At 38.1% G+C, this 14,837-nt stretch overlaps 1 protein-coding gene across 2 annotated transcripts in view; it reads left to right on the top strand.

Annotated features, from left to right (window-relative positions):
* KITLG (KIT ligand) overlaps nt 1-10,012 on the top strand; it is a 55,757-nt gene extending 45,745 nt beyond the window's left edge. The window contains exons 7-10 of one of the 2 annotated variants that reach the window (XM_072326497.1): nt 3,713-3,822; nt 4,311-4,387; nt 4,741-4,824; nt 5,653-10,012. In XM_072326497.1, the coding sequence (XP_072182598.1) occupies nt 3,713-3,822; nt 4,311-4,387; nt 4,741-4,780 (227 nt within the window). In that variant the 3' untranslated portion in view covers nt 4,781-4,824; nt 5,653-10,012. The remainder of the gene's footprint in view (nt 1-3,712; nt 3,823-4,310; nt 4,388-4,740; nt 4,825-5,652) is intronic. The other variant, XM_072326498.1, reaches the window with a different exon arrangement.
* Nucleotides 10,013-14,837: the final 4,825 nt, after the last annotated feature.

Raw genomic sequence — 14,837 nt, 5'->3', positions numbered from 1 at the left:
TCTCTAGTTCTAGATATCTCACTGTAAAGAAAACTCTTCTTTGCGTAAGACTCTCTAAAATTTGCAAAAATGATCATGTCACACTAACACTGATCTCCCTGAATGTAGACTATTTCTTTAGATGTTGGCATAAAAATCAACATGCTTGCCATATCATTCTAGAGGGCATTACAGAGCAGATGGAGGATTTTTGAGTTTAAGCACTCTGCAAAAACATCTTATCAAATGACTTGATCTTTGTGACCTGAGGAAGACTTTTTCCCCCACTTTTTCTATTTTTCTGAAGTTTTTAAACAGAATTCAGGAAATGTGATCACCCCCATAGGTTCAGTGTTATAACTAACCAGCCTCACACTGGGAAGAATGATTAATATAATTAGGCAAAGCAGTGTTGCATTTTAATTGACTAGAATACAAGAACAGTATAGAAATTTTCTCATGAGAATACAAGTTGCATAAATTAATGATAGGATTTTTTGTTTCAGCTGCTCAGGTTACACCACTTCAGTTTGTCCAGATTTCTTGAAGTTCAATTTTAATATACAAGCGTCTATACCTAACCTATGACAGAGTTGCATAAAAGATATGTCACTCCTGTTAATTTCCACTCTTTTGAAGTAATGTTCATTTCTGTAGAACTTCCTCTCCTTTCTTTAGACAGCCTACTGATGTAAATAAAATACAAACACCTATCATCAGAACCTAGGGTTTGTAAATAGTACGTAACGAGGGATGTAGACTTGTTTTCTTATAGTTTTCTCTACACTAACTCTAGAAATATGGCTGAATTTCAAAGAAATAATATTTGTGTAAAAGCTTATAGCATGACACAGACTTGAAAGGTGAGCCCAGGTAATGAGGTTCAACACAACAAAGTGCAAGGTTTTGCAATTGGGCTGGAGGAATCCCAGGTATTTATACAGACTGGGAGGAGCAGTCCTTGAGAGTAGCCCTGCAGAGAAGGACCTAGGGGTCCTGGTGGATGAAAAACTTAATGTGAGCCAGCAGTGTGTTTCTGCAGCTTGGAAAGCTACTGGTATCCTGGACTTCATCAGAAGAGGGTTGGCCAGTAGTGACAGGGAGGTGATTTTCCCTCTCGACTCTGCTCTTGTGAGGCCCCATCTAAGGTATTGTATCCAGGTCTGGAGCCCCTGGTACAAGAAAGATAGAGAACTGTTGGAGAGGGTCCAGATGAGGGCCACAAAGATGATCATTGGGATGGAGCACCTCCCCTACAAAGACAGGCTGAGGGAGCTGGGCTTGTTCAATCTGGAGAAAAGATGAGTGGGGTGATCTAATTGTAGCCTTTCAGTACTTAAAGGGAGGCTATAAACAGGAGGGGAGTCAGCTCTTTGAAAGGATAGATAACAGCAGGAAAAGGGGAAATGGTTTTGTGGGAGGGAAGATTTAAGTTGGATGTCAGAGGGAACTTCTTTACTATGAAAGTGGTGAAGTGCTGGAACAGGCTGCCCAGAGAAGCTGTGGATGCCCCATCCCTGGAGGTGTTCAAGGGCAGGATGGATGGGGCCCTAGGCATCCTGGTCTAATATTAAATTTTGAGGGTGATGGCACTGCCTGTGGCAGGGGGGGTTGGAGATTCATGACCCTTGAGGTCCCTTCCAACCCAAGCCATACTGTGATTCTGTGTCACTCAGAAAAATTCAGAGAGTGAAAGTGGGTTGCCAGTTAATTATGCTCCTTTCTAAACTAAAGTGTTTTCTCAGTGGCTGTTTAATAATGTACTAAATGCACATTGATTGACCCAGTATTTCACACCATATGTTCTTAGATGTTTTCTGTTTGTGTAAGTCACTTCCACAAATTTCTAGTCCTACAACTCCATTTTCATTTCTGTATCTAATTGACTACATTTTTTCCATTCTTCCAGTTTGGCTCTTTTGCAATAATCTGACAATACACCTACCATTTCAGCTGCAGACATCAAACTTTGAAATTAACTAAATCTGGGCATATCATGTTGAAGCTGGCTGTCTCCTACAGCTCACTTTGCATTTCAGAATGTGGATCCCAGGGTGACTCCACAGGACTTTTCACATCCTGATCTTGATCAAATAACTGGATAGCCTCATTTTAGTCTTGGTATGCATACAGCTCCCTGTAAGGAGAATGGAATTGCTTATGCACATAAAAGACTAGAATTGAGGCTACTCTGTATGAAATGCAAAAAGTTATCAATAAATAGTAGCAACAAAATAGCACACAGCTAGACTTAAACTTACAAGGATTTGATCTTATTGAAGTCAGCAGGACCTTTCCAGGCAGACATTAGAAGTAAAGTCATACTTATTTAGTTAAATCAATCTCTGTTTCATATGTGTCTTATGGAACTTAAACAAATGCATGAAGTGAGTGTTTAGAAGTGACAATGAGCAAGGCCTTTGACATGGTCCCCCATCACATCCTCATCTCCAAATTGGAGGGAAGTGGATTTGATGGGTGGACAACTAGATGGATAAGCAATTGGTTGAAAGGCTGCAGACAGAGGGTGGTGGTCAATGGCTCTATGTCCAGGTGGAGGCCGGTAACAAGCGGTGTCCCTCAAGGGTCTGTCTTGGGACCGGTGCTCTTTAACATCTTTATTAATGACATCGATGAGGGAATGGAGTGCACCCTCAGCAAGTTTGCTGATGACACCAAGCTGAGTGGTGCAGTCGATACGGCGGAGGGAACGGATACCATCCAGAGGGACCTTGACAGGCTGGAAAGCTGGGCTCGGGTGAACCTAATGAGGTTCAACACAGCGAAGTGCAAGGTTTTGCACTTGGGCCGGAAGAACCCCAGGCACTTGTACAGGCTGGGAGGAGTTGTCCTTGAGAGCAGCTCGGCAGAGAAAGACCTAGGGGTCCTAATAGATGAGAAACTTAACATGAGCCAGCAGTGCGCTCTGGCAGCCCGGAAGGCAAATGGGATCCTGGGCTCCATCAGGAGAGGGGTGGTAAGCAGGGATAGGGAGGTGATTGTCCCTCTCTACTCTGCTCTTGTGAGGCCCCATCTGGAGTACTGTGTCCAGGTGTGGAGCCCTCAGTACAAAAAAGATATGGAGACTTTGGAAAGGGTCCAGAGGAGGGCCACGAAGATGATCAGGGGGCTGGAGCACCTCCCCTATGAGGACAGGCTGAGGGAGTTGGGTTTGTTCAGCCTGGAGAAGAGAAGGTTGCGGGGTGACCTCATTGCAGCCTTTCAATACCTGAAGGGAACTTACTCCCAGGAGGGGAGCAAACTCTTCAAAAGGGCTGATAATAGCAGGACTAGGGGAAATGGTTTTAAGTTGAAAGAGGGAAGATTTAGGTTGGATGTTAGGGGGAAGTTCTTTACTAGGAGAGTGGTTAGGTCCTGGAACAGGCTGCCCAGGGAGGTTGTGGATGCCCCGTCCCGTTAGGGAAAAAGAATATGCTGGACAAATGACAAAAAAGATCATTAGTCTTGGAACTATTAAACAGAACAATTTCATAAAGGGGAGGAGCATCCCCGTTTAAAAAAAAAAAAAAAAAAAAAAAAAAAAAAAGGTTCTTATGATATTTTGGATGACATGTGCATGTGCCTCATGTACACAGCATTTTGAAATATCTGTTCTCTATCTTGATGTTATTATGTAGATGATACCTAAAAGTGCTCTTGCTAATAGTGTTGCCCTGAAGATTGTTTTCTGCCATAAATCTGTCTTCACTAATGAGAACATCTGTAATTGCAGAAGAGGCACTTGGCTTCATTAGCAGCTCCAGCCTGCAAGGGATCAGCATAGCATTGACATCATTGCTATCTCTTCTCATTGGCTTTATTTTGGGAGTGATATACTGGAAGGTAAGAAATATTTAATTTAGTTGTTTGCATAGTTATGTATACTTCATGGATATAGAGAAGCTGGAAGAACAGAATAAGACTGCATGTGAAAGTCATAGATCTCTTTTTGATCTCTAAACTGTGTGACATGCAACCATAAATCTTGGTTGTCACATTCTTCAGTTCCATCACCAAATTATAAAGCTTGTCTTATCAGTTTGATATCCCTCTAATTGGAAATCAAAAGCATGGGATTCCCCTAATTACCTAGTTCTTGAGATAGTTTCCTTTGATTTTAGCCATTGTGGCACTGTCCATGATACAAAATATTTAATTGTAAAACTATACAATTAGGATATGTGTATTAGAAGGCAGTATTTATTTTACCTACATTTTGCAAAGTGGTTTTGGTATAGAAAATCTGAAGCAAACTGGAATATACAACAACTATGTTCAGAGTTTTCAAATAAACATTTAGAATATTCACATTTATTGCATTTTCTTTCTAGAAGACACATCCTAAATCCAGACCAGAAAGTAACGAAACTACACAGTGTCATGGTTGTCAAGAGGAAAATGAGATAAGGTACAAAGTTCCACTCCACACACTCACAGATACATTTAGAAATGTAAGATTATCTTTGAGAAATTCTTTCTGAAGAAAGTTCCTCTCTAGATCTTATTACAAACAAACAATCAAACAAAAACCCATGAACAACCAATCAAACAAGAAAACTAAGCCACAGTACCAGAGTTGTCTGTAGATTTGAAAAGTACGCTTAAAATCTTTCCTTTGAATGAGGTCCAATATGAAATATAAGAATTAATACAGAGGAGATTCCTGTGTACAAAATTATATTAACAGGACACCTGTGACTCATACAGTGAGTAATAAAGTGCCTATTTTTTTTTTATTTATTTATTTTTTCTTTCTTTCAGTATGTTGCAGCAAAAAGAAAAAGAACATCTACAGGTGTAGCTGTTGCTTTTCTTCCCTCAACACTGTTACTGTTTCTTGTACTGGTAAGTTCTTGGGGTTAAAATTCCTACCATAGGATTAACTTCTGTCTGCTGAAATGCAGAATCACTCAGAGTTAATTTGGGAGAGAAAAAAAAAAAAAAAAAAAAAAAAAAAAAGTAATAAAACTTTAGACTTTGTGCCTAGGAACTTTAGTTTCTAATTTAACTAATCTTGTATCATTTATTTTAGCTTTTGAATTTTAATGTAAACATTACAAAATAAAAGATGCCAGAATTCAGAAATGAAGGACAACTACTGCTTCTCCCTTTTGGTGTGATGGCCAATATGGGAAATTCTTCAGCTGTTGTCCCCACAGCTGTTTCAAAGCAGTTTAATCTAAAATCACAGTCTCTCATAAAGCAGGACAGATCTGAACTTCTCCCAGTTGTTTACACAGCATTATTTGCAGTCTCCATAGCCCTATCAGATCCATCACTCTTGTTTGCATGTAAGAGGGACAAGCAAGAATAATGGAGGGAGCAGCAAATGTGAGTTTTCCTGTCCAAGCAGTTCTCTGCAAATGGAGCATTCCTCTGGCAAGGGGTATCTGACCACAAGAGTTACGTAGTCACCATCAACTAGATGATATCAAAAATTTTTGCTGGCAAGTGTGCTCTTGAATCAAGAAGTGCCATGAAGTTGAAATACATCACAATAGTAATATTCTTTTGTTTCTGAATTAGGGAATGCCATGCAAGTATCATGAATGTATCTACATCCAAAATTATAGGAAAAAAAAATGTCTGTGATACATCTGTGAAAAGCTCTACTGTTAAGTAGCATAGAGAGGAAACCTAACTAGTAAAATTATAATTTCTCTTTTTCTTCAGGCAGGTAACAGTTCCATGTTTGCTTCATAAATGAAGCAGCTTTAAGCACATTCATATTCCTTCTGGAGTGACAGACTGAGTCTGCATCTGTTGTTGCTGCCCATGACTCCATAGACATGACATAGAAATGAGGACAATTTGTGTTTCCTACTGTGAAACCAACACTGAATTGAACAACAACAAGAAGAGTGTGCACTTAACTATATCATATGTGAATATCTACTTTGTCTGGCATTTGGGGTTTTTAATTGCATTAGTACTTGCATCTGACTCTGACAAACAAAGTACATGTCCAGAACAAAGATCATCTTTCAAATGCCTCTAATTATATGGAATCACTGAAAATCATAAATACCTTTGCATCCTTAATTTAATTTCTGTGTCCTCTACCTTACCTTGATGTCTTCAAATGGAGAACTTTGAACTGAGAGAAAATGCACAAATGGATACAGATATACTCTTCAATACTGTATATAAAACTTGAAATTAAAGTCATGACGTGGACCAGTTTACTAGCCTTTTACTTATAAGGAACTGGGTTTGTTCCTGGCAAAAGTCATGTGTACAATGATATGTGGCCCCTGTTGGATGCCAAGTGGCTACATGCCCACCACAAAAAGCCCCAAGAATTCATCAGCTTTGGTGGTGTCTGCTCAGGAGAAGCAAATACTGGATGAAGACAAAGTAAACAGGACGTTGCAGTACATCATGGAGTTTTGAAGCATTAGGAGTAACTTCTGGACATGTGAACACTGGTAAAATTTCCAGCCATACCAAGAGGAGGGAGAGTAAAGAGTCTGAATTGCGTTCAAACATCATAGTAAAGACAAACCCATGAAATGCATTTCAAATGGTGAAGATGATTGCCATTTATAACTTGTTTTCAAATGTATAGCATAGAAAATCTGAATGATCCTGAGAGTGTACTTAGCTTTTACTTATGTCAGCTGTAATTAATATTTGCATTGTGTTTAAATGATTAGTAAGCTTTACTATCCTGACATTCTCCACTCCTAAGGTTGATTCTCTTGAAACAAAAGAGAAAGGCTTTAATTTCTACTTGTCTTCTACAACTACTGCTGCTGTAGCATCCATGAAATCTTGTACAGATTTAATGTACAGGCATTTTCAAGAAAATCCTAAAAATACTGTGATAAAAGTTACAAGTACAGTTGTGCATTTTTCATCCTAACTCTTTCTAGATAATGGATACGAATCATTAATCTGTATTAGAGGTTTCTACTTTAGAATGTAAGAGTGGTTCACTTCAAATGACAAACTGCCATACATCATCAAACTGGCTATGTCAGTAAGAATTTCAGTTTAACCTACTTGAAAATGTTAAAAAAATAAAAATTAGCACAAGGAACACCTTATCAATGTTTTTCAGAAAGTTGGAATTCTCTCTAAAACTTGGTCTAACTTAACTGTAAAATCATAAAATATCCTGAGTTGGAAGGGACCCCTGAGGATCATCAACCCCTGACTCCACACAGGGCAACTTACGAGGTAAACAATATATCTAACACCATTCTCCAAAATCTGCTGGTATCACACAGTATCACAGTATCACAGTATCGTGCGAGTTGGAAGGGACCTTAGAGATCATCGAGTCCAACTCTCGGGATTCGAGCCTTTCTGTTTAGCAGAGCAGCATTTCTACCACTTGCGCTACAGGGGGGATTCGAACCCCGGGCCTCCGGTGTTGCAAGCATCACCTCATACCACTGTGCCACCGGGGGTACACTGACAGGATTAATTTTTAAAGAATTTTTGTGGAATTTTTAATCATCCAATAAATTTTCTGAGAGACATGCTGAAAGAAGATAACATCTGTATAATATAATGTGTGTGTGTGTGTGTGTGTGTATTATTGGTAAAAATGTTTTGATTTTCATACTCACTAAGAAAGTAAAACCTCAGGACTTTATTATGATGACAGAGCTTATATGTGCATTTAGCTACTTTGCTTGGTATTTTGACACTACTGAGGTCAATGGTGAACCTTCTTCCCAATTCACCCGTACCAGGATTTGACCAAATAGATCTATTTTTTGCTTTTCCTATACTGAGGCCTGCCTGAGTATCACAAGACAATATTTTGTTCTCCCCGTGTGTCAGAAAAGTGTTCTCCAATTTTGTTCAGCTGGTGTAAATTAGCACAGTTTATTAACAGAGCTTTGATGTTTTTATCATCCAAGGAACGTAGCTTAAGCTAGATAAAAAGAAGCTTGGTGAGAGATTCAGACCCTCATTTTCATTCAGAAAAAGCAGGAGCACTCCCAGTTTAATGAGAAATAATCAAAATTTCTCATCATTTCTACAAATAAGCCTCACTGCAAATTCTAGGTCTGCAAAAATTTGCCATTGTATAGTTCTTTACTCACTCGACCTGTGAACCAAATAAGAGTTACCCTGAAAGAAATGTCGGTATGACCGAATTTATAGGAAATGTGCACCTTATTGGTATTGTGAAGAATAACTGTATGTATGTTTTGACAGAGCTGAAAAGTATCAGCCAACAATAAGGGGAAGCCACTATCCTTACATATTTAACAAAAAGTATATTTCACGTTGCTACTTTTTATGTTCTCAAAGCTAGTTTATATATTCTAAGTTTTACAGTATTTTTCAAAGATTATTTTAAACAAAAATTTGTATTTATTAACATTCTTTGTTCATGAGAATATTAGTTTTCCTATACACATATTTTCCAGAAAATCAAATACACAATACACAATAGCATTACACATTATTGTGCCTTAAATTATACTCTGACATTCAAAACACATGGTGTTTTAGAGTCCTTAGTGTATCACCTACCCACAAAACAGTAAAAGATAAAATGACAGCTTTAAATGGAAACATACATTAAACCTAGAAAGATGGTGACAAAATATTCGTGTTCCAAGAGTAAAATCTTAAAATAGTAGATATGTCACCTTCATACGTTCCATTCTTTAATCTCTGCTATGGAGTAAAACAAATTGAAGGCTACATGCAAACTGAAACAAAGTTCATGTATATAACTTCCAACCTGACAACACAATCTGTTCTGATTTTGAGTATGCACTGAACATAGTACGACAGAGATCAGCAAAACTGTTGATATCGAGTCCATGGTTTCCCTGTTCTTCGTAACAGTTTTTGAGAGATTTGAACAAAATATTAGGTGGTCTCAGTCATTTTGCAAGGCAAAAAGACATTTCTGGGTATTTATAAATATGAATAGACGGCAAGTGGATGGCACAATACTTGAAAATGTGATCATAAAATTATTTCAATGTTTCTGTGCCCATCTATCCACCAAGGAGGACTGAAATTTTGAAAAGACACTGATTTCTGAGATACCTTTGAAACCAATGGAAATAATATGTTACTATTCTGTAAAAATAGTGGTGGCAGAAATAGTCCCTTAATTGCTTCTTTATCCAGCTGTAGCCTATCTGATATCTGAATAGTGATCACTACTTCAGATTTTTTGGGTAAACACTGTATTAGCTCAGAAATGAACACCCTTTCTCTTAAAATGAATTTTGGGGAAAAGTGAATGTTGGCTTCTTTTTGTTTTTGTTTTAAGAGATGAAAGTCAAACGAGTTTGGGTTTCAGATGTCTAACATTTTTAGGTTTCCTTTGGCATAGTTGAATTTTGCATGCAATTAATAGTGGCCTTGTGATAATAAAAAGCAGATAGTGATAAACTGAGTAATTCAATGTGCTATTTTAGATATGTGTTTACTTGAATAATTTAATGGTACTTATTTAATCACAAGGTCATTGTATAAGTAAGCTTATGGACAGCTAATGTGCTATACTATGGAGTATATGTACAACCTGCACATTTTTTAGATTCTGATCTTCACCAGCTCTATTTTCTCTGTTTCTCTCTCTTTGTAATACACTGAAACTGTTCTGTACACACAGTACAAATATTAAATTGAAAAGCTAACCATATAGATAAAGATATTTTGAGTTAGATTTACATTTAAGAATTATCCAACATTCTTCAATTCAGGAATCTGATATCTATTGAATGCAGATTTACAGTGATGGTGGCATGTTGCTATTATGTTATTGAAGTGATAGAACGCGGTAACTTCAGACTCTTTAGTGATAGAGACACAGACGTTTGCTGGTTGTATCATGGGCAAATTCATTTATCTCAGTGTAAATGTCAGCCCAGTCTTGCATAGCTACATTCAGACTGGCAGTAATAAAATTTATGTTATGTGGTGTGTATGTATATATGTGTCCTCTTAAAGATAGTTTTCCCTGATCCTTTTTTATACCAGTTCAAATTTGAAATTTACATTATATACATATACTTTATTGTTCTAAATAAAGATATTATGCACTGCCAAGCAATGAATATATTCCTCTGCTCCTCTGCGTCAGTCCTAAAACTTTCTGAACATCTTCCTGTCTTCTTGCAGAATTTTCTGCCACAATATCTGTTACCAGATGTGAGATTCTTCACAATCATTCATTTCTTCATTTAGAAGTTTTGTGCCACTAAAACATATATCCTCATTATCAACCTCCAGTTCTAATCTGTAGGTGTATCTTTGATTATGCAAATTATTTCAGCTTCAGAAAGTTTGCTGTAACTCCTTAATGAGCTTAAAATTCTTTGTGCCAAGCTTTAGGCAACATTTTTCATCCCAAATACTCGGGTTTTAATTTAATTTACCACTGAAAATTGGAATGTTGTTGATGCACACTGAAGTAAATGGCATTTACCAGCTCTTTAACAAATATATAAAATTTAAAAAAATAAAATAAATAGATGGCTTTTTAGCTGAGATCTGAGCTTATCCCACAAGAATAGAATCCTACCTTTCAGTTTTCAGTAAGTTCTTCTGATATTTCAGTAAAAAGCCCAGAACAAGAGATGGGAATTGGAGAAAAACATGAGCTGCTCGAGGAGCTCAGGCACCTCTCCCCTCCTGAGACTGAATAATTCCAGCCTTAAGAGAAAGAAATAAACCTTTCAACCCACCTCTAAGGAATGCTTTGAAAGAGAAGCAGAGCTATTGGATGCAAATGTAGGAGGCTTACAAATAGGAGTGAAGTACAAACAAGACTGTTGAAAAGGAGCAGAGAGAAGGGTTGATGGGCTGGGAGACAGAGAAACAGGATTTAAGGACGGCAGAATTTATAGTGTGGGCAAGAGTGAAAGATAATGTTTTTCTGGGTACAAGAAGAAGGACAGACATAATGGGACTCATGATGAGCAGACTGGAGCACCTTTCCTATGAGGAAAGACTGAGAATAGTGGGAGATGTTCCTCCCTTCAGCCTGAGGGAAAACAGGAGGTTTCTTCTGAACATGACAAAGAATTTCTGTGCTGTGCAGATGACAGAACACTGGCACAGGCTGCCCAGAGAATTTGTGGAGTCTCCCCCATTGAGATCTTCGGAAGCTGCCAGACCATTGGCCTGGGCACTCTGCTCTGTCTCTGACTGAGTAGAGTTAGGCTAGATAGACCTAGAGGTCCCTGCCACCCTCAGCCATACTGTGATTCTGCTATTCTCTGACAGGTTTAAAGAAGACCAAGTTGCAGCAGGGCTTGATTTGATGGTGTATCAGAAGTTCATGACCCGAGAACTAGAATCAATAACGTCAGTGGGTTGAAAGTACCATGCACACTCAGCTCAGCTAGAGATAAACAAGCACTAAGTAGCTACAGAGTATGGAGATGAGCATAATATGGAAGACAGCATTAACATACCATAAAAGGAGGCTTGATCTAGAAGTTAAAAAGATGAAATGAATGGTAGGGTGTGTCACAATGAGAGCTGTCAAAACAGCTCTCTCTGAAGTTAGGTTCATGGTAATTGTAGTTCACACAGATACAGAAAAGAGTGAATTAAATACTGAGAAAGCAGGCATAACTTCAGCCAAAGAGACACCATCAAGTTGTTTTTGGTTCTCTCACATGATTTTTGATGGTTTACACATTACTGACTGAAAACTCTCCATCACTACCACCACTTAGTCTGAACTCCAGTGAACTACATGTGTCAGATGATTGAAGGAAACACTGAACTTCAGTTTTCCAAGTTCAATGTCTCCAAAAAAACAAATATAACAATATATATGTTTAGTGTATAAAAATAAACAAATCTTTGTCCAAGGCATGGCAAGCATTAATTATCTTCTTCTGCCTATCAGAAAAATAATACTTATTATGTTAACCTACTGTTTCTTGGTAGCAACACATTTGAACAACTTAGCACTTCTATAATACTGCAATATTTTACATCAGCTGTGACTCTAGTGTAATTTTACTCCATTTTAACAAACATGTAGTACTGAATATATTTTTTTCCCCCAAAGTTTCTGGGTGGCAGTATGTACATTTATTTGCTGATATTATATTTTTTCTGTGTTTTAATGAGATGGGCCTTTTCAGGATTTCATGCTACACTAACAGTGCCTTAATGCTTTCATGCAGCCATTACTTTTAAATTGTCTTCCAAAGTTCAAACTTTCTGGAGGAATTAAGTTTCCCAATAACTACACTGAAGTATGTGCTAACACTATCAAGTTTTATGTTTTTATATGCTTAAGTGGAATTATTATGTGCTGATGCATAATAGAAAACAATGTAAAATTAAAGCAGACGGCCATAATTGTGAAGAATGCGGACATGGAAGTTCAACCCTCTTTTTCTTCCACCATATCCTGAGGAAAGTTATTTCAACATGTAACAGGAGGAATCCCTAATGCAATTATAGTTCTTCTGACTTGTGGCCCTTTCTACATGATCCCACGATAAGCATGTAGAAACTAAAATACAGATTAGACTTGTTTTCCAGTCAGACATGAGCCTTGGGCTTCTGGCCAGTCACAAAATACAGGGACAATTTTCATTCCTTTTTGGCAAAGAAGATATTTTCTTGAGCTCATGGTAAAATATTCAACTGAGATCACAAAAGCCTCTTTTGTTTGTCACCACTTCTGCTGTGCAGTATAACAGCATGATAGTAAAATTGGCCCAGTTAGAATAAAGAAGCTGCAGAGCAGAATGTATAGCTTTTGTCAGTTTAAGTGACTAGCCCAAGTGACAAAATGTCATCTGAGAAATTTCACCTTGTCATCTCCTACATTGTGATTGATGATTATTAGGACCCCAAGGGTTATTTAATCTGTCATGTTCTTAAAGTTAAATATTTTAGGCCTTCCTTTTTCTCATCAATGCTGTCATCATTAACAAAACATAGAACAGCCTTCACCTTCAGAAATGACAAAGTGGGGATGTGTCTGAAAACCAATTAATAGCATCAGTGAAAGGAGAGACATAGCATCTAAATCTTTTGAATCACATCCCTGAGAATAATGCAATAAGTTCTTTGGTGCAATTACTCCTTTGCAAGAAGTTGAGAAGAAATTATCCCATCAACATTGCTGTACTGTTTGGTGTTTTGTTTTTAATTCTTTTATATTGTTCCAGAAGAATCCAGCTACCTCAGCCTTATGTTTTCATCTTTTTATTATAAATATTTCAACCTTTGCATGAAAAAATAGTTGTGCAAATTAATAATGCCATTACGAGCTACAACAGGGTACTTATTGCATTTCAAATAGAATTTCTGATACACAGCAACCTTTTATAAAATCACTTTACAGTACCCATAATGTAGTGAGTGCATGTGTGTGGGATGGAGGGGTGCTGGGAGGGAAGGAAGAGACAGTGTTTAGATTTAGCAAAATTTACAGGTAACTACTATGAACTTCAGTCATATACCCTGGAGGAAAGATGCATGTTACAGAATCTCTTCACTAATCCAGTCCTTGGCAAGAGCAAGCCTTGGGATTGCCAAGTCTTATACACTGATCAAAAGGCTCAGTGGGTGCCACACCCTGTGATGGCCTCCACAGCCATCTGCGGCTCAGCACCATCACCTCTCTATGACTGCATGTGCCAGAACCACATGTGCCAGAACCTCAAGCACCTACATATCCCTGGGGGCACCCAGAACAAATTCATCCATATCTCCATATAGGCCACCGAGGTGGCAATTACATTGAGATTCTAATTCTGGGTTGCATGACTCAAACAGGCCACCTGCTTTTCAGCCAGGACCATATCTATAATCTCCAAACTCACTAAATCTTTAGGTTTCTTTTCTTGTATGCATACATATCTAAGTAACTCCTGTAGATGTCCAGACTCTACTTCAGACTCAATCCCTGACTTCCCATGCTCTCTTGTTGAGTCATTTTCTGCAAATTAAAGCTTTTTACAACCTAGTTATGTTTAGCAGACCTACTACAACCCTTTATGTAGGTAGCGAAGATTTGAGTTGCTAGTTAGGCCAAGAAAAGACTTAAAAATGTTTAGCTAGATATTAGACTTTGAAATTGTCCCAGATAGCTTAATCTCAAAAGCTGTTATTTTTGTAACTTAGATAAACAGAGAGATCACCAGAACAACAAAATTTGGACACAGTAAGTCTATATCTAGGGAGCTGCTCCTTTGCAAGTTGTATCGCACAGCTGTTCATAGTGCTAGTTATGAGCACAGAAATTCCCTGTGAGTTTTTCATCAGGGAAAAAATAGCACAAATAGCACAGCAATGTTGATGGGATACCTTCTTCTCAACTTCTTGCATAGGTATGTTAATCCTGTTATCTCCTAAAAAGGAGAGATAAGCATCAGCCTCTTCTCCTCTTAGTTGGTGATGAGAAGTAACGGCCTCAGGTTGTGCCAGGGGAGGTTCAGGTTGGACATTAGGAAAAAATTATCCTAAGAAATAGTGGTGATGCTTTGGAACAGGCTGCCCAGGAAGGCAGTAGAGTCACTGTCCCTAGAGGTATTCAAGAAACTTCTAGATGTGGAACTGAGGGACATGGTTTAGTGAGCATGGTAGTGATGGGCTTACAGTTGGACTAGACTATCTTTGATGTCTTTTCCAACTAATAGCAACTATATGAGAGCCCATCAAATTTAAGGTAGCAACAGATAGTAATCAATTCTCATAAGGTTCCTGTTGAAAAAGCTGCCTGAAGAGACAGCCTGGAGTTTAACCACTCCTTGTGGTAAATCTCAGGCTGGTCTCAGTCAGTCTGATCACAGCCCGTGCTCATTTTGTTGGATTTCATCTTGCTCATCATCTTCTGTAATCTTAGTTCTCCAACCATGAGTTAACTCAGCCCCATGCTCTTCCCATCCCTTACC

The sequence above is a fragment of the Excalfactoria chinensis genome, chromosome 1, assembly GCF_039878825.1.
Source record: "Excalfactoria chinensis isolate bCotChi1 chromosome 1, bCotChi1.hap2, whole genome shotgun sequence".
NCBI classification, from domain to species: Eukaryota; Metazoa; Chordata; class Aves; order Galliformes; family Phasianidae; genus Excalfactoria; species Excalfactoria chinensis.
Note: the sequence above shows the minus strand (reverse complement) of the source record. Positions and strands in the feature narration are given on the sequence as shown.